General features: G+C 36.9%; 1 protein-coding gene across 3 annotated transcripts in view; it reads left to right on the top strand.

Moving 5' to 3' along the window:
- The first annotated feature begins 835 nt into the window (after positions 1 to 835).
- The window catches only part of ulk4 (unc-51 like kinase 4), a 215,500-nt gene continuing 188,438 nt past the window's right edge, over positions 836 to 27,897 (top strand). Inside the window, exons 1-18 of one of the 3 annotated variants that reach the window (XR_009266289.1) lie at positions 836 to 1,102; positions 1,222 to 1,359; positions 1,476 to 1,575; positions 2,207 to 2,346; positions 4,668 to 4,836; positions 4,972 to 5,073; positions 5,169 to 5,252; positions 5,341 to 5,416; positions 5,744 to 5,848; positions 9,173 to 9,270; positions 9,918 to 9,987; positions 10,711 to 10,777; positions 12,156 to 12,263; positions 12,406 to 12,466; positions 12,654 to 12,847; positions 14,792 to 14,838; positions 16,035 to 16,113; positions 22,065 to 22,172. Coding sequence is in view for 2 of the 3 variants with exons in the window: in XM_058746124.1 (XP_058602107.1) it covers positions 1,222 to 1,359; positions 1,476 to 1,575; positions 2,207 to 2,346; positions 4,668 to 4,836; positions 4,972 to 5,073; positions 5,169 to 5,252; positions 5,341 to 5,416; positions 5,744 to 5,848; positions 9,173 to 9,270; positions 9,918 to 9,987; positions 10,711 to 10,777; positions 12,156 to 12,263; positions 12,406 to 12,466; positions 12,654 to 12,847; positions 14,792 to 14,838; positions 16,035 to 16,113; positions 22,065 to 22,172 (1,746 nt within the window). In the remaining variant the exon portion in view is untranslated. Of the gene's footprint in view, positions 1,114 to 1,221; positions 1,360 to 1,475; positions 1,576 to 2,206; positions 2,347 to 4,667; positions 4,837 to 4,971; positions 5,074 to 5,168; positions 5,253 to 5,340; positions 5,417 to 5,743; positions 5,849 to 9,172; positions 9,271 to 9,917; positions 9,988 to 10,710; positions 10,778 to 12,155; positions 12,264 to 12,405; positions 12,467 to 12,653; positions 12,848 to 14,791; positions 14,839 to 16,034; positions 16,114 to 22,064; positions 22,173 to 27,897 lie in introns of all 3 variants that reach the window. The other 2 variants (XM_058746124.1, XM_058746123.1) reach the window with 2 other exon arrangements.

Genomic DNA, 27,897 nt, shown 5'->3' with positions numbered 1-27,897 from the left:
ATGATGCCCAGAATCTCATCCGAAAAGCCGGTATCACACGCTACACAATCTCCGCCCCAGACATTAAACTGAGCTCTCGCGCTCTCTCTCTCTCTCTCTCTCTCTCTCTCTCTCTCTCTCTCTCCCTCTCTCTGAGCGTGACGCCACTCCCCATCCTCACTGTTGCTTTTGCAACTCTTTCACAACTTAAAACATGTTCAACACCGAGTATTTGACGGTGTCCTCTCTTTATGATCAAATAGTGGACATTCAATTTTAGCTTTAAAAATAGGTTAGTTTATTGATATGATTGGTTTTGCATACGCGCAGTGACAGAAAAAGTTACTAAATATTAATCGCAAAATACAACACAAAATAAAATGCAAAATAATAAAATCAAATAAACTTTCTTAATATCATTAATGAACATTTAAGTCTACTGTACTTGCATTCCTTTCTCAATATCCTTAGTCATACTACAAAACGAATTTTAATATGTATGATTACATAATATTAAACTAATTAATACTTTAACAATAATGCAAACATTAAAAATAAAGAAGCAGGTGTATGTAACAGGATAAGATTTTGGTATTCAACCAATGGCTGGTCCTCTGGGTGCGCATGCTCAGTGGACCCTGTTTCCTAAACGCAACAATGCGTCCTCTTCTGTATCCTAGCAACGAGGGACCGTACAATAGTAGGGGTGTATAAATACTGCAAAGTTCAAAATAGATGAGAAAATGGCTTGTGGATATTTTATGTTTTTACATATTTAATATTTAAATATATATTTTTGTAAAAATGCATTTATATCATACAATTGTAATTAAAATTGCCGTTTTAAAACGGTTTGTTTTATGGCTGAGGTGACTTCCCCTCATGCGAGTTGGTTTCGCTTCTAATTTTGTGTCCGTTTGTCAGTGTTGTCTACCGCGCGAAAGGAAACTTATGCAAACGACAGTTACCCCGTATTTAAGCCCAATATATGTTTTAAAATATGGTGTTAATCGATCCGTGTCTGTAATATTGAACCGTTCTAGTGTCCGTATGGTCAGGAAGTTGTGTTAGTATTTTTCGTTGGTGCTGTAAACTGCCGGTGAGCTCGAGCTCTCAGTCTCTCGTGAGTCTCCGGTTTGTTTCTGCATCTGAAAACATTCAAATGAACTTCAATTTCGAAACTGGCATGTGTTTTAGATGTTTGTTTTGGCTTTAATGTTCATGCTTTTCATCACTGAATAGATGGAGAACTTTATTTTGTATGAAGAGATCGGGAGAGGTAGCAGATCTGTGGTGTATAAGGGCAGAAGGAAAGGCAGCATACATTTCGTGGCCATCATCTGTAGTGACAAATCCAAGAGACCCGAACTCACAAACCATGTGTGTACAAGCACAATTGTTTAGCTGTTTGTTTTGAGCAGTGTTTGGCATGCATTTTAAAGTGTTTACCTTACACAGTACTCCTGTGTTTGATAAATGTCTCATTATCTCCACAGGTCAGGCTTGCTCATGACATTAAGCACCACAATGTGGTGTATTTTTATGAATGGTATGAGACCAGCAACCATCTGTGGCTGGTGGTGGAGATGTGCACAGGTGAGATCCAGGGTTATTATATTAATATAAATAAATAAGGTAAGTTAACTGGAGTAAACTAAAATATAGAAAACAAACTAAAGATACTTAGTTTAACTTGATGAGGTAAAATAACCAAAACTGAAAGAAAATAAAGAAAATAAAAAACTTTTTAAATAAAACTAAATAAATAACACCACTCTTAACACTAGCTTGCTCTATTCTTTTTCTATTCTATCTGTTTTCTTTTTATTTATTATATAAAAACTTGCTATGTGTACTGCGTTAAGCTAACTTGAATAGCATTTGCATATCATTGCTCTTTTGTTGATTTTGATTGCTTCCATTGTCCTCATTTGTAAGTTGCTTTGGATAAAAGCGTCTGCTTAATGAGTAAATGTAAATAAATAAAAAATGACAAAAAGACTAAAACTTTAAATTAAGATGAAAACTGAATAAATGCTAATTCAAAATATTACTAATAGTATTTCAGTTATACCAAAGATACCTAAAATTGTAATGAACTATCTGTGTACTAAGTCTGCTTTAATCCCGACTTGTTTTTTAGGTGTTGAAATCTAATGCTTATGATTTGATCTTTTTGTTTGGCTTTACCTTTGTTGCAATTTCATTTTTCTTTTTCTTTTTCTAGGTGGATCCCTGGCAGCACTGATCGCTCAAGATGAATGCCTGTCTGAGGAAGTAGTGCGAGAGTTTGCCATTGACTTGATGAACGGTCTTAAATACATCCACGACTCTGGCATTGTTTTCTCGAATCTCACACCTGCTAAGGTATAAGTATCACACCTGTTAGGTGATCCATTGTAATATACGTATGTTCATCCTGATCTAGTGTATGTACAGTGTCACACTACATCCTAAACAGAGTTTAACAGTGGGCTGCTCTGCTTCTTTTTTTTGTATAATCTTTAATCAAAATAACTTTCTTTATGCACCAGCACACGGATTTGACAACAATCCCTCCCTTCCCTCCAGCAACCTGTCACTCACATTAGATTAGAAATTAGCAAACAACAATAATTCAATCAATTCCTAATGGACAACATCATTAAAATCCTAATCCTTTATTTTGAGAAGCCAATTCACTCATTTAAACCACAACTGTGAAGAAAATATGGTGAGAAAAACTTCTGTTTTATGCTGACTTGTAGCCAGTTCACATCAAGGACACCACATTTTTATAACTATAAAGATAAGTTGTAAAAATCGTTCTCAATATTACCGAATAGCAGAGTCCACACCACAGCTATAATGATAAAGGCACAGAGCAAAGATATAGTTGGAATCGCTTTCAGAATGATTTTTTTTCCTGCTGATGAACGATACAAACATTGACATCCAATCAGAATCAATCCTGCTATATAACGAGCTCAAGAATTTAAAGCGGCAGACGAGAATGCCTTTAGAATAAACAGACGATATCGACCGCTGGTGTGGATGCTATTTTCAACATCAAAACCAGCCTCCCCAACACACTCGATCCGCTCCAGTTTGCATACCGTCCGAACCGCTCTACGGACGATGCAATTTCCTCCACTCTCCACCTGGCTCTTACCCACCTAGAAAATAAAGACTCCTACGTTAGAATGCTGTTCATTGACTTCAGCTCAGCATTCAACACAATAATCCCACAACAGCTCATAAATAAACTCAACCTGCTGGGCCTTAACAATTCCCTCTGCAATTGGATCCTGGACTTTCTAACCGGAAGACCTCAGTTAGTCCGTGTCGGCCACAACACCTCGATCACTACCACACTGAACACAGTGCACATCACAGAGGATCTCACCTGGACCACCAACACCATGTCACTCTCCAAGAAGGCACAACAGCGCCTACACTTTCTCCGCCGGCTGAAAAGAGCAAGTCTCCCTCCACCCATCCTCACCACTTTCTACAGGGGCACCATTGAGAGTGTGCTGACCAGCTGCATCACTGTCTGGTACGGGAACTGCACTGCAGCAGATCGCAAGACCCTCCAGCGGACAGTGAACACAGCTGCAAAGATCATTGGTGCCCCTCTCCCCTCCATCCTGGACATTTTCCTCACACGATGCTCCAGCAAAGCCAACAGTATCGTGAAGGACTCCACACACAGTCTCTTCCAGCTTCTACCATCAGGAAGACGGTACCGGAGCATCAGAGCCCGCTCTGCCAGACTGCTCAACAGCTTTTTCCCCCAGGCTGTGAGAGCCCTGAACTCAAATCCCCCCGCCCCTATCTGAAAACCCCATACAAACCCCCTACCTCCTGTAACATGTAACGTGCAATTCGAAGTGTGCTACACACAGGTGAGTGGGCCTGTATAAACCACCTTTAGTAGCACACTCTCCTCCTCTATGCGCACTAGTCACTTTTCACACACACTGCTGTGTGTACACAAATCCCACAAAAAACTCAGTAATATATGTATGTTTACATGCTCATGCACTACAAATCATCCTGCACTGTTCCCCAGCCAGCTGCTTGAACTCAATGCTTCTCCTTGCACATGTACAGTATTTATCTGAAGCATTCGTATAGTTTGTATAGTTTGTATTTTTTAGTTTGTATAGGTACTTTTTATAGATAGTATATTTATAGTCAAAATCAGTAGGATAGTTGTGTTTAGGTTTATATTGTCTTACTCCATTGTTGTATGCCTGTATTTATGTAGCACCGTGGTCCTGTGAGGCACGACATTTCGTTCCACTGTATGCCCCCACATGTAGCGGAATGACAATAAAGCTCAACTTGACTTGACTAATATCTTTATCTTTATAGTTACCGTCCTTGTTGTGAACGGGCCTTTAAACTATTTTCTACCCATTAAAGCCACAGACTTCATGATACCAAATTTTTACGCTGTTCTATGCTTTAGTCCTTTAGTATGCACCACTTTGCCTTCTTGCTATTTTCCTTTGCCCTGTCATTTATTAAAATGTATGTTTTTAATTTTTGTTTGGTTTTCTTGTGTTTGTTTTTCTACAAGCAATCTTAAGGTTGCAAAGGTGCTATATAAATAAAATAACTACTCATTGTTATTTAAACAAACACTAAACCCCATGTGAGGACAATGTTCGATTATGCTTTGTCACTGTATATTCACACAGATTTTATTGGATGGACCGGGAACTCTGAAGTACTCTAATTTCTGCCTGGCCAAAGCTCAAGGAGAATGTCTGGAGGAGTTCTTCTCTCTTGTGATGGCAGAGGAGACGGGAGCTGGAGACAGCAAAGAAAACATTATCTCTCCACGAAACATCAAGAATAGAATTAAAGGTTAGCAAGATTTATTACTTTCTATCAATCAATCATGTATTTAATATGATCCAGATCTTCTATTAAGGTTTCAAATAGGCTGTAATGTCTGAACTGTGTACTTGTACAGTTTGTCATAAGATGTTGCTTTGGCAGGTTCTCCTGTGTATTGTGCTCCTGAGGTCTTGAGAGGAGCAGACACCAGTGTCTGCAGTGACCTGTGGGCATTAGGCTGCATCCTATATGAGATGTTCACAGGTTACACATTTCATTTTAATCCACAGCTTTTACTTTCTGGTCAGATTCATTTTTAATTTTTGGTTGTCGGTCTCATTTTCTTTTTTGTTTCCTAGGAAAACCACCTTTTGTCTCTGAAAGTATGACTGGTCTAGTGGATCTCATTTTAAATGAAGATCCTCCACCCCTAAGACAAAAAGGTTTGACACCTCAACTTAAACAAATTGTACTGTTTTGAAGTGTTCCTTTTTTTTTTTTTTTTTTAACATAACATATTTTCTTTTTAAGAACCTGCTTTCTCACAGCCCAGTCCAGAGTTTGAGAGCCTAGTAATGGGTTTACTTCAGAAGGACCCTGTGAAAAGGTAAAACATTTATTTTACTCAGTCTCTTCGCATAGTTAAGGAAGTGTTAATCCAATATAATTTTTTCTTGATTGTAGTCGGGAGACTGTTATTTCTCTTTTTTACTCATTACTTATGAATGTGAGATTGACGGACACCAGATAATCATTTCAGTTCTTTAATTATAATAATAAATTATGCAATTCGTAGTCTCAGACTTTTGCTCCGAGACCATGAGTGATGTGACCTGCAATAAAAGCATTCGTTACTTCCACACCATTGAACCTGTCACATTACATTAGCACTGTAGCTTCATCTGTGAATCTCCTATATTACTGTCATCTGTAGGTTAAGCTGGGACCTATTATTATCGCACCCGTTCTGGAGGGAAGCATTTTCAGAGACAAGCATCACTATGGGAAAAGAGCAGGATGATTTCTCACTGATATCCAGGTATATTTGACAAACATCCAAATATCAGTTTTGGTGCTCCTGACCTTGTGGCCGATGCCGAAAGCCCTTAAAGAGCCTGGTGTTTGTATATGTCTCTACAGATGATCTTGTGCACAGATGCTCTCAGTCTAGTACTGATGCAGTGAGTGGGCAAACAGCCCTATGGCACACTTCATACACTGCCTGTGTGTTCTGCACAATGCCTTACACAATAAGCCTTTGTTCCACCCTAGAAAACACAATAAATGCAGGTTATAAAAAGCTTTCTCGCTGGTATTGGCGCTTCCTCCACTGGGAACAGATCACATCTGTTTAATTTGTTCAATCGTTTGTTTTATGACTCCAGGAGAGTTATGCACACATGTTTGTTATTAGGGATGCATTGATCCGATACTCAGGATCGGTATCGGCTCCGATACGGTTATTTTCTGTGGATCGGGTATCGATCAGACGAGACCGATCCAAATCCGATATTGTGCGTATACTATTCTGTATTCTTGAGCCCCACGAAATGCACAAAAACATTATAAAGCACCATAAAGTTTTCGTGCACTATATTTCATGTGTTCTGAAGCTGTTGCATAATTTAATCTGAGGTACAGATGAATATTTAAGTTGTTAAATTCAAGTTCAGGTAAACTCTTCTCTCCGCTGCGTCTGTCTGTCATCCTCCATTCAGCGTCAAACTGCGTGTCACGTTCGGTTACTACAGTCAAACTCTCTTCAAGAGCGCACAGTAACTGAGGTTTAAAACGGTTAAAAGAAAAGGCTCAATAAACTGTCGCACAGATTTAACACACCAAGCATTAATATCTCTTTCCTTTGTGCTTTGAACTTCTCTATGTGGACTCGAGGGCTGCGCAGCCTGCGTGCTGTGACTCTGTGCTGCTTCAAGTGCATAATTCTGCGCTCGGGATGTGCAGAAGCGCTTTGTGCCGCTCTGTATTGGAGCCTTTCTTATTATAATACTTTTGCGCAATGCAAGATTATTAATAGTCTTTCTTGTTCTGTCCTATCTATCATATGTTGCAGCCTTCATTACTGTGCTATAGATTTAAAAGAAATGTCTTAATTTTATAGTATATATTTATATATAAATGTATTTGCTTGTTTTTCATGAATGTATTTTAAAAACAATACAAAAAGCAACGTGTACCATTTTACCAGATTTAGTTCTACTTATTCACTTTTACTCATAAATAAAACGTTTCACTAGGTTTTATAAAATTATTGTGCATCCATGATTTTTCTAGAGTATCTTTTGCTGCTAAATTTTCCACTAACCTAGTTTATAATAGTATTTTTGTCATATATCATGATTATAGATTTTTAAATTTGTTTGATTATATATATGTTCATTAAAATGAAGTTATCTATATGTAGTAGATTGTGTTTAACACACAAAAGAGTGACGATCAGGTCAACACCGAAGAATAGAAATTCTAAATCGATTTTTAAAAAAAAACTGTGCTGGTATCAAATTGGATCGGTGTCGGCAGATATTCAGAATTTTCGGTATCGTATCAGTTCTGAAAAAATGTTATCGTTGCATCCCTTATTTGTTATTTTATTGCTATTAACTATGAAGAGGCAGATGTTATTGACCATGTAGGTCAGGAAATGATGACAGTAATTTGTGTATGTTGATGTTTTAAAACAAAGCAAATTGGTTGAATATAGCACACTGAAAAGCTCCAGCAGATCTGATGAAGTCTGTAAGTGTGGAGTGGTGCTGACGTTGGGCTGCGATTGTGTTGTGAGCCAGTGTCAGCTGCTGTGAGTGGGCCAAGACAAAGAGCATTGTTATTTGACCAGGAGTCTGCATATTTAAAGAATGAGGAAGACTTTAGTTTTGGAAAGATTATGATTATTATGATCTTTTTCTTGTTCCAGTTCAGTACATAACTAGACATTAAATGAGACATTAAATAAGGGCACATTAAATTGATCATTAGTGACAGTAAAGAGTTACTTTTACAGAAAAAAAAAAAAAAAAGTTAATAAGTAAATGCTGTTTTTTGAACTTTTTATTTATCATAGAATCCTAAACACACACACACACACAGTTGAGCAGCAAATCTGCATATATCTGAAAGATATCTGAAGGATCATGTGTCACTGAAGACTAAAGACAGTAAATGCTGCTGAAAAGTCAGCTTTTCCATTTTAGGAATATTTTGTACATAATATGTATTTTGTAAAACAAAATAAATGAAAGAAAGAAAGAATGAATAAATAAATAAATAAATAAATGCTATATTTGTATGCAAAATAAATATGTTTATTTTGGGGGTGAAATGTGACCCATAAATTTATATCAAGATGCACTGTAGGGCTGCACGATATATCGTTTCAGCATCGATATCGCGATATGCACATCCGCGATAGTCACATCGCAGGATGTGTGATTTTTAGTATACTGACTGTTATATTTATACTGATCGTTTTCGCGACAGCTATCGCATCACGCCACCCCGCGACGCACTGTCTTCGCTGGACGCGAAAAAGCGACCGTTGCAAATCCTTTGAACTTTGTGTCAGTACGTCATAAAAAGAACGAGGGATTTACTCGCAAGGATTTGCCGTGTCGCGCCGCATCCAGTGTAGACGGCATCACTGATTATAATGGGTTCTATTGTATTTTGTCAGCGCCCTTTGTAGACACGGTGAGAGTCACTCAGATATATGTGAACACTGAATTCCATTCAGTTCCGTGTCTATTTGTGCCTGAAATGACACATACGCGCGAAACTGTCAAAATGCATGTCTCTGCAAGTATCCTTGTAAACACAGTTGCTTATGGCTTAGGTGAAGGTAAAAAATTGATAAAGAAAATGGATAGTATAGGCTCACAGCAGTTTAATGTTCCTAAGGCTTTCAGTGTCATGAATGTTAATCAAACAGCAAAACACAGAGAAAAATCACTTTTGTAGCTTTAACAGATTTATTAGATTTAATTTATACAGTGTTATTTTACATTTGATTATTCAACCAGTATACCCGAATACTGTTAGACTTACTGGAAAAAATATAAAGCACTATTTATTTATTTTATATCTTTGTTCTATTATAACTAACTCTATCTTTGTTTGTAATTTGTTCATTTTTCTATGCTGATTTACTCATCTACAATATTTTTTTTCCAAATAGAGCTTTTCAAGTCATCTGGAGTTTTTTTTTTTTTTTTTCATATCGCAATATATATCGCAGAAATACAAAATATCGCAATGTGAGTTTTTTTTCCAATATCGTGCAGCCCTAATGCACTGTTTACTATTGATTGTGTCTAGTGTCTTCTCAAATTGTGTGTGTGTTTCTTTTCAGCCTGCATTTGGCTCCTGTGTCTTCTCAGACGGCTGAGGAAGCCCAGACAGCACCTGCTGACCCTGCCAGCCCAAACCTCAGCAAGTCCTTCACATTAGGTAATGCAGCAGAGCAGACATGAGAGTCAGCACGTCATGCCCCACTGCTACATTTCGTGTGCCTTCAAAGGGCCTGTGGATTTTATGCTCATGCTCTGTGCATGTGTGGTCACCAAGCACGTACACATGTGTGAGCCTGTGTACTCATGTTCAGTTTGCCTTGCTGTACAAATGATATGTATGTTCAGTATTAAAACACACACACATCCATACACTCAGGGGTTAGATTGCTGCTGGTTAATGCCTCCATTGCATATTATCAGAGGGGAATACGTATATGACAGAAGAATGAGGTTATGTAACTGTGAATCATCTGAAACACTTGTGTACTGTACATCATGTTAATCTGTCAAAAAGGGCTTCATTCAGAACAGTAGAACTACATTTTAGGGGTGAAAAAAATACAAACAAAAAAGCATGACTTTAAATTTCCTGTTTTACAGCTTTTACCAGTTTTAACAAATAGACAAAAATGATACAAAAGAATGCCAATAAAACAAACAAAAAAAACATACCTATTAAATAGCCTGCCATACAGATTAATTGGGCCTTGATTTGTTATTCTAGATTTTACATTGTTTTAGGAGCATGTTATTTTCACGATGCCTCTTTCAGACCTTTTTGTTTGTGATGTTTTTGTATCATAGACAACGTCATAGAGTTTAGACCAAAGTCTGCACTGGACATTGACACCAGAGAGGCGATTTTCCTCCTCAGGTACCTCAACTCACTCTCCTGTATCTTAATTTATATATATTTGATCTCAAACTCATTTCAGCACTTTAATACATATGGATTCTTTGGACATGTTTGAGAAGTTTCAAATACAGTAAAATCAGAAGAACTAATTTAAGTGTAATTAAGTGTAAGTAATTTTTTTTTTTTTTTTTTATCTTTCTCTTTCTCTCTTAATGTACACTGCCAGCCAAACATTTGGACACATACTCTCCCTCCCTCCCTCCGTCCCTCCCTCCCTCCCTTTTATTTATTTTTTATTTTTTATTTTTTTTGTAATTACTGATTTCTACACTTTATAGTAATAGTAAAATCTGCAGTATGGGAGTTATGCAGTGTCAAAAAATGTTAAACAAATAAAAATACTTTTTTTAATAAAAAAAAAAAAAAAAAAAGATAAATATTTATTTGTATGCTGGACAATTGTTGGCTGTTTTCCCACCACTATCTGTTCCAACTCGCCCATTAAAATATTTAAATAAAATTCAATTTTAGTTTTGTAAAGAGATGTGTATGTTGGCACAATTTACATGTGTGTACAAAACTACCTCCAAGCATTTAGATGAAAGTTTTAAAATCACAAGAAACAAATTCAGTTAAGTTTGTGTAGACTTTTGGTCACGTGATATGTCATGAGGGGTGTTCAATGCTAGTATGAGGGTATTCCAGTGTATTTCAGTAGTTTTTGTATCTCTGATCAAACAGCTCCAGACCAACTCCCAGAACAAGCAATACAGCTCGACAGACAGAAGACAAAGGCTCTGAAATTCAAGTGAGTTCACTAACAAAACCATACAGTCGTCCCAAAAATGTATTTGGACCCTTAAGCCACACTTAAAACGGTATAATTTTCATTCCATTATAACAAAGCATCAAACCAAGTGGCATCTAAATAATGATTCTAGCTTTACTCAAAACTAACTTTACTATTCTAAGACAAACTTGCAATGACTTTTAACAAAATAGTCTCATAGTTATAGTAACCACAGGTGTATTTTATCACATCAACAACTGGAAAGTGCCCAAATACTTATTTAAATCTTAACACTCATTTTTGTGAAATGTTTTTGTTACTTTTCTACATGACTGACTGTGATACTGCGAACTACAAGTGTGTCCAAAAAGCCCAATCAAAACCAACAAAGTGTCATTATAGAAAGCTCGGGGCCATTAATTCTTTATGATTTTTCAACAGTTAATCCTAAGGCTTTCTAGTGGACGTGGTTGCAAATCTCTTTTGTTAAACCACAGCACCATCTACTGGACATATTCAACATTACAATCTACCACTACCTCATTGTTATCCACACACTGACAGGGTCCCTACACAGTGTTCACTGCTCTGTATTCTCTGAGCATGAGATATCTGTTGAAGTTCACGTCACCTGACAAAATGCGTTCATTTGGAACACCTTGCAATGTCATCACAGACAAAAACCCAACTGCGCATAGTAGAGAAATGTGAAGTGATGACATTAACTTGTATAAATGAATAGAATAGTTGTGTATATAATACATCCAAGTACATTTAATATTAAGTTATTCATTTAATTAATATACATTGTCTTATTTAAGGGTGCCAAACTGAGTGATTTTTAATATGAAAACAAATGCAATTTGGTTATATAAGATGTGTTTGTTTGTTTTCATATTAAACATCACAACAGGCATTTTTCACATTTATCACTTAATTTATGAAAATAAATGTACTTTGTTTATATTAGATGTGTGTATTATCACTTTACAAAATTGTTTATTTTCATATTTAACGCAACAGATTTCGTTTAGTTTAGCGCTGAGTTCACAGGTCAGATATCCGACTTTAAGCGGTGTTTTAGACGTTATTTCCAAGTAGGAGGTGGGAAAAATCCTAATTTCAAGTGGAAAGCAGCATTAGCTTTAACCATAATTAAATGCACCTGAACCATTTAATGAAGGTATTAAGGATTACTAGGAAGTCCAGTAGACCAGGCAGATGTACTGGAGCGGGTTGGAGCTAATTTCTGCATGAAGGTGCCCCTCCAGGATCAGGATTGGATAAACCTGCTCTGAAATGATTGCTCACAGAGGCACAGAGGTACAGGTTTTGCTGAAGTTATGACACCAGTGTTAAATAAATGAAAGGGGTATTTTGTTTGTATGCTCCATAGGAATCTAGTGTTATGGTGGAGGAGCAGAGTGACATGAATGCCTGCATTAAATCCCTTTTATACACAGACAATGACCTTACAGTGACTCCCATCATGGATAACCCAAAGGTAAAGAGACCTTCAGGATGCAAACACACTGCCACATTGCCATGTCTGAGGGACTTCTTGTCTAAACTTTATGTCCGTATTCTAGAGTACACATGAAAATGTGCTAACCAACACTGATGTTAGTTTGCTGCTCTGTTTTTAGATTTTAAAGACTTCTCCAGTTCGTTTTGACCCCAAAACGCTTTGCGTACCAGCACACACAGGTAAATTGGAAGATCTAGTGTTTTTTGATCACCTAAAATGAAAACTTTTTTTTTTCATTAATCATACTGATCTAGCTTTTAAGATTTTTAGGTTTTAAGCTTACTGACTCCTTAACCATTGTGACTGGATTATTATCCTAGAAGGAGTATTATCTTTTTGATTTAAGACTTAAATTCTCTCTCTTAGCTGAACGGTTGTCCTGTCTGAACTCAGAGGACTGGTCTCAGTTCCTGCAACAGGTGTGTGCTGTTCTGGAGTCAGTAGACCGGGCCGGATCAGCCAATGCCACAGCACCACGCACTAAACTCAACCTGCTCTGTTACCTGTGCACTGTCTGTAACCACAGAGAGACGGCCACACGCCTCATACACTCCCAGCTGGTAAGACACACGTGAAACACAAGCTATTAATGTACAGTAATATGGTCATTATCACAAAAACCATGGATGACCGGGTATCGTGTATACAGTCAAACCAAAATTTATTCAGACACCTTCAGCATTTCTCTCATTATCACAGGTTATTCACTGTAGTTTAGAAAATAGCAATAAAATATGACAAGAACTTAGAGTTAAACTGTGTCAGAAAGAAATTCATCTTGATAATGCCATCCTTCTGTTAGACTGTCTCACAAATGAATTAGGTTGAATAGATGTCAGCTGTTAAATTTGTGTGCACAGTTAGATAATACCAATTTAGATCAACCAGTTACCAAGCAATGCTTAATTTTGTTCTGTCTGTGGTGTAAAAAGGTCGCATTAGCAATTAAAAAAGAAAAAAAAAAAAAAAAACACTTAAGCAAAACATGGTCAGGTCAAAGCGTCTGAATATTTTTACTGGTAGTCCACTGTATGAAGGATTTTTGGGTATAATATGTCACAGTTTACTTTATAGTACATTTATGTAAGTGAGGATAACAAAATAGTGTCCCCACCCACTAGTAAAAAATATATATATATAAAAAATGATATCTGAATACTTTTTGGTTTGACTGTATCTTGTGTCACACTGAAGGGGTTTACTTTGTGACAATGATCAGCTGACTAATGGTGCTGCTTAGTACACAACTAATTACTGAATAAATAATAAATATAAAGATTTGAATTTAATTGTAATTATCTTACCCGTAGATTCAGCCTAGCAACAATACAATCACTGGAACAATACTGTATATATACAGTATTAACTGCAGTTTTGATTACTTATTTTTTTCTCATCTATTTTAGCTTAAGTTTTTTGCTATAATTCGAATGTTCTTCTGTGTAATGGTGTTTCACCTCTACATTATTTCCAATTCCAAACATTAATTCATCTTCAAAACTCAAATGACAATATTTTTAATGAAACCTTAGAGATTTCTTCCCCCTTCATCCCATTAAATCTGTTTATCATCTACAGTGATTGTGTTTCTTCAGAAGACTTGGATTAAATGTGATTCATTTGAATAGTTCTGAACTTTTGTCATTTTGGTGGCATGAACATTCAATGGAAAGACATAAATCTTCATTTGCACCCTCATCATGTGTATATTTTAAATAAGCTTCATGTATAAAAAATGTATTTTGTAATAAAAATAGAGGACTTTTAAATCTGCAACCATTCCATGCAGTGCAAATCTCACATTTCTTTTGCAATATTATAGAGCAGTTGAAAGTGTACAGTAGGTCATCTAATGAGGGAAGTTGAACAATAGTGTTTCTGCTGAGGAATGGGTGTCTGCTGCCGTCCTCGCCTCTGTCTGAAAATGAGCTTCCTCTTCCTTAGCTTTCGTGAATGGAAACTAATCAGTGGAACTTAATAAATTCAGAACGTGTGGGGTTTCAGTGGTACCTAAAGGTACTGTATTTATACTGAAACTTTAAGCCAATGTTAATTCAGATAAGTAAAATTTCTCTTTTGGGTTTGAAGTATAATTTGAATATAATTGTATAATTTAAGTACCATTTTTTGCAACAGAAGCTTGTACACCAGTACATTCCTCCTCTGGCCACCAGGTGTCTCAGCACCAGTAGCGTTTCCATTCATCTCTGTGGCAATTGAGCATTCCGAATATAGGTTTTTTTCTGGAGTCAATCATCTGAGCTGTAAATACCATGTGACCAATTATTTTGGAGTCAGAAAAAAATTCTTGATGTGATGACAACACTGACTGAATAATGGCACACAAGCGCTCACCCAGCTCTTTACTAGGGATTGTCCTGACTTGTGACATATATGAAATCGTGTTGTTAAAAGTCCAAAAAAGGCTGATTTAATGAAATATGAAAATATATTGAGAATCTCACAATGTGAAACATTTTTTTCTCTCTCTCTTTTTGACATAGGTCCCTGTGCTGGTTCAACAGATGCGACATGCTTCGAACTGGGATATGTAAGTGTTATAATTTATCTGTATATAATTCTTTTATTTTTTGATAGTGACTTTTGTTTTTCATTTGATTTCACATCGATCAAATACATAAGCAACAATTTGCTTCACACTTTTACTGGATCATAACTATAGTGTAGTATTCTCGGATGACACTAATGGTGCCAGTCTTGGAGTGTCTGCTCAGAGAAATGCAGTGCCTGTCTCTCTCCTCTCAGTCCCTTTAGCTCTGAGTGGAAGGAATGATAGGCATGTGTCTCACTGGCCCCTCACAGGATTACAGCCTCTATCTCCACACTACAGTCACCAAGCAACGGACAGAACAATTTTAGTTTTAAATGACACTGAAAACCAGCATTAAACACTGCTCATTTAAAACTGAGATGTGGTGTGGTTAGACAGTATTGCAAAAAATAGTCAAATAAAGCAGAATGCCACAGGAGGTTGTGCGTTACAGTGATTTTACCACAGGGTGTGTGTTGCAGTGGTGGTATAATTATATACAATGCTGTTTAAATGTTTGGTTTCGGTATGATTTTAAATATATATATATATATATATATATATATATATATATATATATATATATATATATTTTTTTTTTTTTTTTTAAAGTTTCTTATGCTCACCAAGGCTTCCTCTATTTGATACAAAAATACAGTAAAAACATGGATATTGTGACTGTTTTGTATTTTAATGCATTTGAAAATGTAATTTATTCCTGTGATGGCTGAGCTAATTTTTAGATGAATAGAAATTTATTTGAAAAGAACAGCATATACATAACCCCAACATTTTTAATGTTAGTGTATTTAAATGTATTAATAATTTAGATAAACAGTAATTTAGTATAGTCAATAAATTTATACTGTTTAAGGTTGCTAAACTAAGTTGTACGTTTTTTAATATGTATCTGTGTGTATATATATATATATATATATATATATATATATATATATATATATATATATATATATATATATATATATATATATATATACATACTGAACCGCCCATTACTGAGTAAGAAAGACAGATTTAAGCGTAAGAAAGTAGACATCAAAGAAAGAAAGATTGCATATAAGATGGAACAAAATGTCATTATCTTTAAATAATGTCAGATTTGAACAAAGCAGAACAGCTTTAATAAAACAAACAGCTGCATGAGAGCCATTTAATTGTTCAAATTTGTGTTTTAGAAGGAGCAAAGTGATGCGAGTGATTGGACTGATGGCCTCCCACTGCACAGAGCTCAGAGACGACGTTCCTGTCACAGAGGTGAGACTTGTGTGTCTGTGCGTTTAAAGGTGGACATTTTAACATTAAAACCAACATTTCTGAAAATACAGAGACACTCCAGCAGGTGTCACTGTAGCATTTCTGTATTTGCTTATTCTCCGCTTCCACTCAGAGGAGAAAATACTAAACACAAATCATTTCTCTGCTCTCAAAGCACTTGAAATCCAGTAAAAGCCAAGCGAAATTAGCTTTTTACATCTCCATCTCAGCCTTTACAAATACAAAGGCAAAGATCTCATCCAAACAGGGTTATAAAAGCTTTCACTAATCATCAAAGCACTGCACAGATACATTGTGGTTATTCATAAACAAATTCTTCCACCCCAGTCCTCGATTTAACACATTTGTCTTCCATTCCGCTACGAACTTCCCTACCTCTTTGTTCATTTTCGCAGTACCACCCAGACTCCGCGTGGACAGCGGCACAAAATGGCCGTCCGTCGTAATCTAGCAAGGCCGAGGTTTTGCAGCGTTTCACACAATACAGGCTTAAACTTTGCAGCTTCTCTCGACGGGCTCTTCTTTCTCGCTCTTCTGGGCTCAGTGGGTCGGTATTGAAGAAGTGCTCAGGGTGATGGACTCTCTCCCCGGTGCTCTACGGGGGTTCTGTGTCTGAGCGGCCGATCCTGTCATGGCGATTTCTTTCAGTGCTTCTCTTTGGCGAGAGCAAAGCAGAGCTGCTTTCTTATGGTTCTTCTCCACTCTAGAGGCCTTACCAAATAATATATTGAGCTAAAGGCTAGAATACACTACACGACTTTAAAAACTTAACAGATTTTGTAAATGGGTACAGAAGAAAACTGGGCTCATACACTAAATGACTGAGGATTACATACTACAGCTTTTCAAGTTGTTTCGAACATAAACTTAAACCTCAGTGCTAGGGGACACATGACATATGAAAAGAATATATGTTCTAAAATCACCCCAAATTATCAAAGGCGTTTCATTTCAAATCATTATCTTATGTTCCCATAATTATTTATGTACTGAAAAGTTGAGTAATAAGTGGTATGATTGTACTTTATCCCTTAAATGTTTGTCTAGTGTTTGTTCTTGGCTAGTTCTTGAACACTTGCAAGGAACCATTTTTCTTCCCATAAGCTCTTTGTTTTGGGAGCTAATGAAATATTTCAACTCGAATCAATATTTTGTGTCCAATTGTTTACTTATGCGGGAAATAACCATGTAATAAGTGGGATAATGTACATTTATCTAGGTGTTATCGCAAACTGAACCCCTTCAGGGTGATACAGCCCTGATCACCGCTTCAGGGTAAACCCACTGTCAGGGTTTATTCTGTGATAGCAACTGGCTGAATGTACATTATTCCTTATGTAAGATGTTGCACACAGAACTAATCAGGAGCACAGAAACTTGTTTTGAGAAGCTGCCCTCTGTGAATTTCTTCTCTACTGAAAAAAACAAAGCAAACATTTTTGGTGACATGGTGTTAATGTCGCATATTTTGAAATATAATTCATTCAAATAAATGTAATTTTACTGCTCTACTTTATTTCTTCTCAGAATTCTCAATCTAATGATCTGTAGGTAAAATAACTTTTTTTTTTTTTTATGCTTTGTCAAATTTTTTTCTGCAAAACAGTAAACGATGCTGACAACAGACCATTGTATAATTGGCATAATCACATATGATGTCCATTAAAGTCAAAGAATCACCTGATGTAAATTGCCGTCACCATGTATTCAATGTATTCCAGCCTTTATTTGCACATTATTTATTTGCACAGCCTGCACATTATTTCTTGTGAAATGTCTTATAAAATAAGTCACAATATGGTTTTTGAGCTGTAATGAGTGTTGTTTGTGCGAGCTGGAAGGTTTGCAATAAGTGGATCCTCTTAGGTAAGTTTCACCCATAGGCAGCATCCATCATCTAAAAGAAACTTGGGCTAATTCGTCGTCATGGCAACGATAAAAGCCTCTATAAATAGAAATGTCGCACAGGGGCTTGATGCAGGAGTAAGGAAATTACAGAATTACGGGTAGAGCAGAAAAGTCTCCTCTCAGAAAAAGTTTCTTTTGCTTTGCATTTTTGCGTTCTTTCTCTTTCTCGAACCCCTCCAAAACACTTGGTCCTTCTCCCTCTGACGTTCGGTTAGCTCTCTAATCCTCCCTGAAACCCTCAGTGTCTGCGTTCGCCATGAATACTTGAGCACTAGTCTAATGAAGTGGTAAATTAATCATTGTCCTTGGCACCGGCAATCCCCCGTGCCCCTAGCCTAAATTCACAGTTACTCTCAGAAGAGCCTGACAGTGTTTCCCCTGACCAATCCCATTACACACTGCTAAGAATTACAGCGGAGCCATCTGAAGGAGGCACCACAGGGATGGGTCGGTTTGATTTTTTTTCACTTCTTTATTTATTTGATGGTAAACCATTTTTTGGAAAGTCATTTTAAAGTTACTTCTGCCATATATATTTCATAGGGAAATGTATTAAAAATCCAGATTCTGTCAGTGCATAAAGGCATCGCCATCTGCAGCGCCTTGTGCCAGAGGGAGTGAATATTTCAGAGTTGAATTTTAAGTGGCACACAAGAGTATCGGTGTGATTGGAAACTGGCGAGAGAGTATCAAGGGCACTCTGTTTCTCCCTCGCTCTGCCCGCTGGATGTCTAAGACACAGTTTGACTGCTTTTGTCTGACTGACTCGGGGAATAATATCGATTCTCTGAGGTTCAGTTGATCAGATCTGCATCTCATGGTAACTCCCCACTACTTGTGTCCTTTGTCTTGCGCTGTCGATATTGTTGCTAGGAATATGAATTTTAAATGTCCAGACAAACTCTTAATATGAGTTTAAGTGATTTACTTTTTTTTCCCTTTCACTTTTTAGTTTGTTGAAGGGAGAAAATATGTTGGCTGATAAAATTCTCCACGCATTCAATTACGCAGACATTATATTTACAATATTAGGCAGATTTCAGAAACTGATTAAAATGAAATAGGAATTGCGTAATCACACAATTGCACACTTCAGTGGATATTGATTCAGATTAACGTTGATAGTTTCTTCATATGGGCACATTTAACTGATGTTGAGATACTCACTAGATAAACAGGACACTAGACAAAGATATTCTAGTACAGGCATCCTCAAATCTGCCCCACTCCTGCAGAGTTTAGCTCTAACCCTAATCAAACACACCTGAGCATGCTAATCAGAGTCTACAAGATCATTAGAAAATCACAGGTAGGTGAGTTTGATCAGGGTTGGAGCTAAACTCTGCTGCAGATTGGCCCTCCAGGGAAAGATTTGAGGAACCCTGTTCTAGTATGTGATTCTCTTAGTCAAGGGTCGATCTTGCAGTCTTCATAAACTTACTGTATTAAGTTTACATGATAATATAAAAGTCATTTCTGAAGTCATGATGTTTTATCCAACAGAGATTTAGATTTATATCAATTGACATTTTATTTTCTGTCTTCCTGGACACGTTTTTTTTCTTTTTTCTATTACTGTCTTTATTTTGCCACACAGAATTCTTCCACAATTCAGAGTAACAAGTCAAATTAATATAATATAATATAATAAACCATCACATGATTAAATAACACAAATTTAAGTATGGAAATTATGTCGTGACCAAAACAGGAAAAAAAAATAAATAAAATAATTATATATATATATATATATATATATATATATATATATATATATATCTTAACCAGGGGTCTGAGGCCTACTGTAGGGGGCATCACAAACAAACTAATAAATAAATTAATATTATTCTGTAATGTCTTATAAATAAATTAATATCTATAATATATTATACAGTAGATATTAAAATTTTAGTTACCTTTTTTGTCTTTAAGGAGAAGCAGAATTTCAACTGTTTCGGAAAACCTGGATATATGAGGAAGCCTCATTTTTATACAAAATCATGTATAACTGGAAAAATCATGGGGCCTTAAAAAATTGTTGTGGAGGCCTAAATTCAGGCCTAAACTCTCGACATTCTTTCAAACAACTTCGCTGCTTTCCCTTCAACGGTTCAAAAATCAGTTTCAATAGATTGTTTAATTAATAGGATTTGTTTTGTGAGGAATTTCAAACATGTAAACCTAAGCCATTAGGTCTGAAGTCATTTAAGATAAAAATAAATACGTATTCACTCAGGTGTATCCAGAATTGACTCATAGGTAACATACATTAAATTGAATGCTCTCAATAAAATTTGTTTACCAGCACAGTTGTAATCAAGCTACAATGCTGCTGTTTTCCTTTTTTTTTTGCACTGTCAAGCCACAGTCTTAATCTGTTTGTCCGAGTACACGTTACACAGTGCGTAACTGAGTAATTGATACATATTGGTAGAATAATTTGCTTATAATGTGAATGTTGTGCAGATTAACATTGTAAAAAAAATTATGTTGTATTGCATTGCTGTGGAAATGTGTATATGATACATATAAACTTAGAACATACACTAGATAGATACGTCTATCATACAACAGACAGATAGATAGATCTTTAAAAATATACTATAACATATATTTCTTATTTCTGAATATCACATACTTGAGTTTCATTTTACTCCTGAAATTATAAAACATCCTAATGAGATGTATTAATTAATATGCATGGCACGGCAAAGTGACATTAGTGACATCAAACAGAGGCGTTTTACCATAAAGTTGATCAGAGCTAATGGACTGCAGATATATACACAGAGACAGCTGTTCCTTAAACATAAAACCCTATTAAAGTGCAAATCATGACTAGAACAAGGAGATTAAACATATAAAACTAAGAGATAGAGAGAGTTTTGGATTAGCTTTGTTTGTATTAAGGATAAGATTGCTTTCCGGTGGCACAGTGCAGCATTAATTATGTGTAATACTCATCTTTGATAATGAGCCAGCTAGACCTCAGGTAGGATTCAGCACAGTCTCTCAAGTCTTGTGTTCCTGGATTCTTAGCTTAAAAACCTATACCTGATTTTATGCTAGAGCATTACTCCACAGTCTTCTCCAGCTTGCCACCTCTGTACCGCCTAAACCTTCTAACACCCAGCTTGACACACATGCTATGTGTCTGTGAGTGAGTGAGTGTCGAAGATAATTATGTTTTCTAAAGCTGGATAGCATGTGTATGTGTGTTTATGTGTGTGTGTGGATTATAGCAGCATGCTCTAGAAGGGAATTTGTGTGTGTGTTTGTTGATGATAATGATACGTTCTAGAGCAGGAATTACTTTGCGTGGCTGAATAAGACAGCTTAGCCTTGTTTGTTTCTTCCGGTGTAACAGGAATCATCACTGCACGTCTCTCGCTGCCAATACTCATCAAACACAGCCGCAAACATCTGTTCCCTACGAAGTCATCACTTATGAGACTTTAACCGTCACAGGGCCAAAAATGCTACATAGGGCATTTGCATAGCACCCTACTATGAAAACGACTGCAGAGAGAAAAGCATACTTACTCATCTAAGCACTCAGAGAGACAGAAGATGATAAAATGCTAATGCTTAGCGTCAGAGATCTGTGGATGAGACCTGTTATTTTTTATTATTATTTTTTTTTTAAAGCAGGGAAACCGACCAAACTTCACCCCGATGTCAGTTTTTCTTTAATCGTTGGAATACAAACGGAGATGCTTTTAATCATTTTTGTCTGTCCATTGAAAGTGCACACAACCAAAATGTTCAACCTTTCAAAAATTCATAAAGCCTTCTGAAGAGACAGTCGCATTTTTGCGTGATATAGAGATTTTATTCACATGGAAACATTGATACATAGACATACATAGAGCTCATCTAATATGATAAATCATAGCTCAAGTGTGCTTAATTGTGAAGGTGAATTTTGGGTGAACTGTACATTTAATTAATTGAGAATGTTTATAAATGAAACTATTTATTAGCTACAGATGTCAAATTTGTGTTTTGTTTTTTTTCCTCAGGCAGTGGCCATGTTCACAGAACTGATCCGAGAGAACTTCAGAAGCAGCAAATTGAAACAATGCTTGATTCCACCCCTAGGGGAGCTGCTCTACCTCATTGCTACGCAGGTATGAAATGAAATGGAAAAACATTGAAATACTGAATATTGAAATATATTACATGAATAATAAAATTATTTATATAATAGTGATTTTTGGTACTGTATGATGGTGTGAATTATAAATATTGTGTGATGTAATGGCACCTTTTTTTAAATTGGATAAGCCTTGGAATTGCTAACATATATGGAATGATATTTTGGACAATATTCAAAAGGAATTGCAAAATGTATTTGCAATTTCTGTTTTCAATTTGTAGACTCATACGGTGAGACATAATCCAAATGCAATTGCAAGTCACGCATTTATGTTTCTGTTTTTTTCTGTGTATGTAATATGTCTGCCAAATTTTAAATGGAAACGCCAAGTCCATTTGCAATTGCGTTTCCAATGTCTCCCGAATTATTGCAAAATGACCTTGTCATTTTGGAATAGCAATAGAAAAATCACCCATTTGCTATTTCACTTTCTCCACGTGCTGCTCCAACCCTCACAACATTCAAATGGAATCGCAATCCCCTTTGCACTTGCATTTCCAGTGCATAACACAGTCAACTGTTAATCAGACGGTTCAGTTCATCGGTCAGTTCTGACTTATTGATATAGTCAGAAAATATTCCACGCCCACTACTGGTGGAAAACAAAGTACTGTTATTCGTTCCTATGAGGAAAATTGGGAATTCAGCTATTTTTGAAATAAAAATATGACCTTTTTTCCACTTCAAACAAAGTCAAGAATAAATGTTTTATGTTCACCTGTCCAGGAAAAAAAAAAGCAAAAAAGAAAACTGCTGTGACATGCAGTGGGCATTGGGTCATATACTGGATGCAGAGTTAATAGTTTAATAATTATTAAATTATTAAAGGTCCTATATTGTCAAAACTTAAATTTCCTGGCTTTTTTCATAATAACTTAGATCTAGGGGCTATGTAACTACCATATAAGTTTCAAAACAGTCAATCCACAGTAAAATGCACACAGCTTGCATAAAGTAGGCTTCCGTAAAAAAGTGATGTCTGAACTAGTCAGTCACCGCCTTCAGTCACCACCCCGAGCACCGCCCACCGGCCCACCCTCCTTTTGCCAAACCCCCAGACAACATCGCGTCCATGCCATTGCTGAGCAACAACAACACAGAAACATGTTGAAAAGGTTAACTTTAATGGACAAAACCAGATCTGCCGACCTGTAATGTTACACTCTCACTCAAAGGATGGATGATCTGACAGGACTATGAGGTGGATCACATCTAACATGCATAGTAAAGACAAACTCACCGTGTCTATCTAGTCATGATGAAGATATGTGTGTATGTGTATATATATATATACAGTGAGGAAAATAAGTATTTGAACACCCTGCTATTTTGCAAGTTCTCCCACTTAGAAATCATGGAGGGGTCTGAAATTGTCAGCGTAGGTGCATGTCCACTGTGAGAGACATAATCTAAAAAAAAAAATCCAGAAATCACAATGCATGATTTTTTAACTATTTATTTGTATGATACAGCTGCAAATAAGTATTTGAACACCTGAGAAAATCAATGTTAATATTTGGTACAGTAGCCTTTGTTTGCAATTACAGAGGTCAAACGTTTCCTGTAGTTTTTCACCAGGTTTGCACACACTGCAGGAGGGATTTTGGCCCACTCCTCCACACAGATCTTCTCTAGATCAGTCAGGTTTCTGGCCTGTCGCTGAGAAACACGGAGTTTGAGCTCCTCCAAAGATTCTCTATTGGGTTTAGGTCTGGAGACTGGCTAGGCCACGCCAGAACCTTGATATGCTTCTTACAGAGCCACTCCTTGGTTATCCTGGCTGTGTGCTTGGTCATTGTCATGTTGGAAGACCCAGCCTCGACCCATCTTCAATGCTCTAACTGAGGGAAGGAGGTTGTTCCCCAAAATCTCGCAATACATGGCCCCGGTCATCCTCTCCTTAATACAGTGCAGTCGCCCTGTCCCATGTGCAGAAAAACACCCCAAAGCATGATGCTACCACCCCATGCTTCACAGTAGGGATGGTGTTCTTGGATGGTACTCATCCTTCTTCTTCCTCCAAACACGTTTAGTGGAATTATGACCAAAAGTTCTATTTTGGTCTCATCTGACCACATGACTTTCTCCCATGACTCCTCTGGATCATCCAAATGGTCATTGGCAAACTTAAGTTGGGCCTGGACATGTGCTGGTTTAAGCAGGGGAACCTTCCGTGCCATGCATGATTTCAAACCATGACGCCTTAGTGTATTACCAACAGTAACCTTGGAAACGGTGGTCCCAGCTCTTTTCAGGTCATTGACCAGCTCCTCCCGTGTAGTTCTGGGCTGATTTCTCACCTTTCTTAGGATCATTGAGACCCCACGAGGTGAGATCTTGCATGGAGCCCCAGTCCGAGGGAGATTGACAGTCATGTTTAGCTTCTTCCATTTTCTAATGATTGCTCCAACAGTGGACCTTTTTTCACCAAGCTGCTTGGCAATTTCCCGTAGCCCTTTCCAGCCTTGTGGAGGTGTACAATTTTGTCTCTAGTGTCTTTGGACAGCTCTTGGTCTTGGCCATGTTAGTAGTTGGATTCTTACTGATTGTATGGGGTGGACAGGTGTCTTTATGCAGCTAACGACCTCAAACAGGTGCATCTAATTTAGGATAATAAATGGAGTGGAGGTGGACATTTTAAAGGCAGACTAACAGGTCTTTGAGGGTCAGAATTCTAGCTGATAGACAGGTGTTCAAATACTTATTTGCAGCTGTATCATACAAATAAATAGTTAAAAATCATACATTGTGATTTCTGGATTTTTTTTAGATTATGTCTCTCACAGTGGACATGCACCTACGATGACAATTTCAGACCCCTCCATGATTTCTAAGTGGGAGAACTTGCAAAATAGCAGGGTGTTCAAATACTTATTTTCCTCACTGTATATATATTTTTCAATTTCAGCAGGCAGCTATTTTTACAGCTACATTATTAATCCAACCACAATTAATCACAACAATGTATATACAGTTACAAATGATTATATATAAATCGTCAGTTTATTGTTTTACACACATGCACACAGACATTATTTCATACACGACATAGTCGTGAGATGCATAAGAAATCTTTAGAAGCACCCATAACAACAAAACACAATACTTTATTGAAACTTTTCTGATAAGAAGTGTGCACTTCAAAGGCGAGCATTTTTGACGATCGTTTCTGTCCAGTCCACTCGTTTTATCGCGTTTAACCACAGCTGTCGTCTGTTTTTTGTCTGGCAGTTGCAGCAGGTATGCGATCAGATTTCTAATTTGAGGCTGTATTACGTCGATTCTGGCACCCAAACATCACAACAAGATGATATTTTAAGCTCCTCATGTAGCCGAATCTGTGCTGGTTTGAATGGGCCGCCTCCAGTTTTCCCTTTGTTTTGCCTCCAGCTAGCGCTGTGATGTAATTGTGACGTCGGCCCTACATGACCCTAGATACCTGTGGTTGGCCTGGCCATGCGTCACTCAGGAAACAACAGGCCAATCAGAAGAGAGGCTCATGAATATTAATTAGACAGGCCAAAATTGACCTGTTCTTAGCAGAGCTCCTGACAGAGGAGCTGTAAAAATATGTTGAGATGGTTTTTGGTACATGTACCGCAAATATATATTATTAAGGACATCAAAACCTAAAATACAACTCCATAAAGGTGTACAATATGTGACCTTTAAAAATTCTTCAGTTTTGTAATGACACCTAACAAACCCCAAATCATAATATCAAATTACTTCCATTTCTGATTCTCTAACTAACCTGCAGAGATGTGCTTACCTGAGAATATTTCCATTCTAACAAAAAGTAAACTTTCTATAAAATGCTTGGTGTGATGATAATGATATCAATATTTGAGACAATTGTAAAAATACAGATTGCACACACATAACTAATTCACAATCAATCAGTTTGTTTTCTGTAGGAAAAAGTACAGAGTGTGAATCTCAATTTAACATTTTGATTGTTAAAGGGGAACTTAAAGTCTGGATAGGTTGTTGTTATCTGTTATTTAAAATCTGTTATTGCTTAAACAGAAGAAAAAACAACAAAAAACTCAATTATCCTAGTGGACACAAAAGTTCCTTTAATTAAAGAATCACCTACAGTATAACTAGCATATCATATCAATATTCACATGAGTCCAATTAGTGACGGATTGAAATTGAGGAGGGGAAAAAATAAAGCAGACTGTCTATTATATTGACGTAATTATTGATCAGTGCACAACTTCCTCTTTGGCTTCTAGAGGGACTAGACACGATCTCAAGAACAGTATGTTCAATGGCCTGAAATTTCATACAGCTCAATTTGCTTCTCATAAATGTCTTACAGGCAATATTTGTCCTCTGAGTATTCCGTGACATTTAAAAAGCTCCCTTATGAGGCGAGATTCACACAACCTCTCAGACCTCATTAACCTCAACATGAGGACCACCCCTCATAACCGATGCAGTCTGGTGCAACCTTTGACAGAATTTTAGTACTCTAAAGATCACTGCTAAAAACCGTATTTGAGTATTTGCATTTACTCATGTTACATCTACTGTCTGTCACGGTAACACTGCATTTGCCAGCTATACCACAATGCTTTGTTGGGGGATTTTCAGCATCACAAATGTACAGCAGCCTGTGAATGAGGTCCAAAGGTGTAGTGAAGCACAGCCTCTGGAGTCCATAAATGGCTCATCACAGCAACATTTTACCTTATTACAACCGGTGTGATGAGATGGCTTGTTTTCCAGGGCACCTTTTTTAGACTCCTTTCGCCAAAATTTGTCCTGTGTTGTCGACGTCTGGTCACCCTAATCTGATCGCTGTATCGATCGCTGTAAGGGACCCGAGGTTAGCAGATAACATGTTTTGTTGGGCTTATGTAAGTGTGTATCTCCTGTACGGTTGTGTTTTTCAGGGTCATGCAGTACAACAGCACACACCAGCTTTTATTGATCACATTAGCTCTGAGCGCAGTGGGAGCGTGAGGGACGCTGTGGCCTTGATTGGCTTTATCTAATGACTTTTCTCCACTCCTCAGTTCTAATGTAATGTGAGCAATAGGTGTGTTGACGCTATGAATGTCAATAACGGTCCAGGTGGAAAACTGTGGCTTCGCTTTCTGCGACATAATGAATGGGAGTGATACGAGATAAGCCACGGAAGCGTACACACACTAGCTTTCATTGTTCTTCAGTCTGCCATTCAGTAAAACACGACTATAGTATATTTGAAGAGTTTGGTTAATTATTTCTGTATTAACCTGTACAGCATGCAAAGAGAGATGATGCTAGTTTTCACAGAATGATTCCTGCTTCCATAATTATTTTAGCAGCCACTGGGAGGTGGAGTTTTCCCCTTTTTCTGCTGCTATCCCATGATAATCAATTTTAACGGCCCTGGAAAAAGTTTGGGAACTTCTCTGTAAGAACAGTTTGCCCACTGAGGTTCTCACTCATGGGTATCAGCTAATTGCAAGAGGTGCTTCTAATCTGGGAAGAAGAAAAAAAAAAAAAATCTAAAAACTAAGTAAGTCCTCAAAATTGCTCAATTGACCATAAAATGTTTTATTGCATAAACTGCAACAAAATACTAGGTACGGTAAAATGTTGCTTTGAGTTCATGTAGAAATTGTATATAAATATAGTTTAAAATGTAAAATGATATATAATTCTTAAAAAAAAAAAAAAAAAGATTGTAGATTAAAGGG

This window comes from Onychostoma macrolepis, chromosome 16 (genome assembly GCF_012432095.1).
Source record: "Onychostoma macrolepis isolate SWU-2019 chromosome 16, ASM1243209v1, whole genome shotgun sequence".
In the NCBI taxonomy this organism is placed as follows: Eukaryota; Metazoa; Chordata; class Actinopteri; order Cypriniformes; family Cyprinidae; genus Onychostoma; species Onychostoma macrolepis.
Note: the sequence above shows the minus strand (reverse complement) of the source record. Positions and strands in the feature narration are given on the sequence as shown.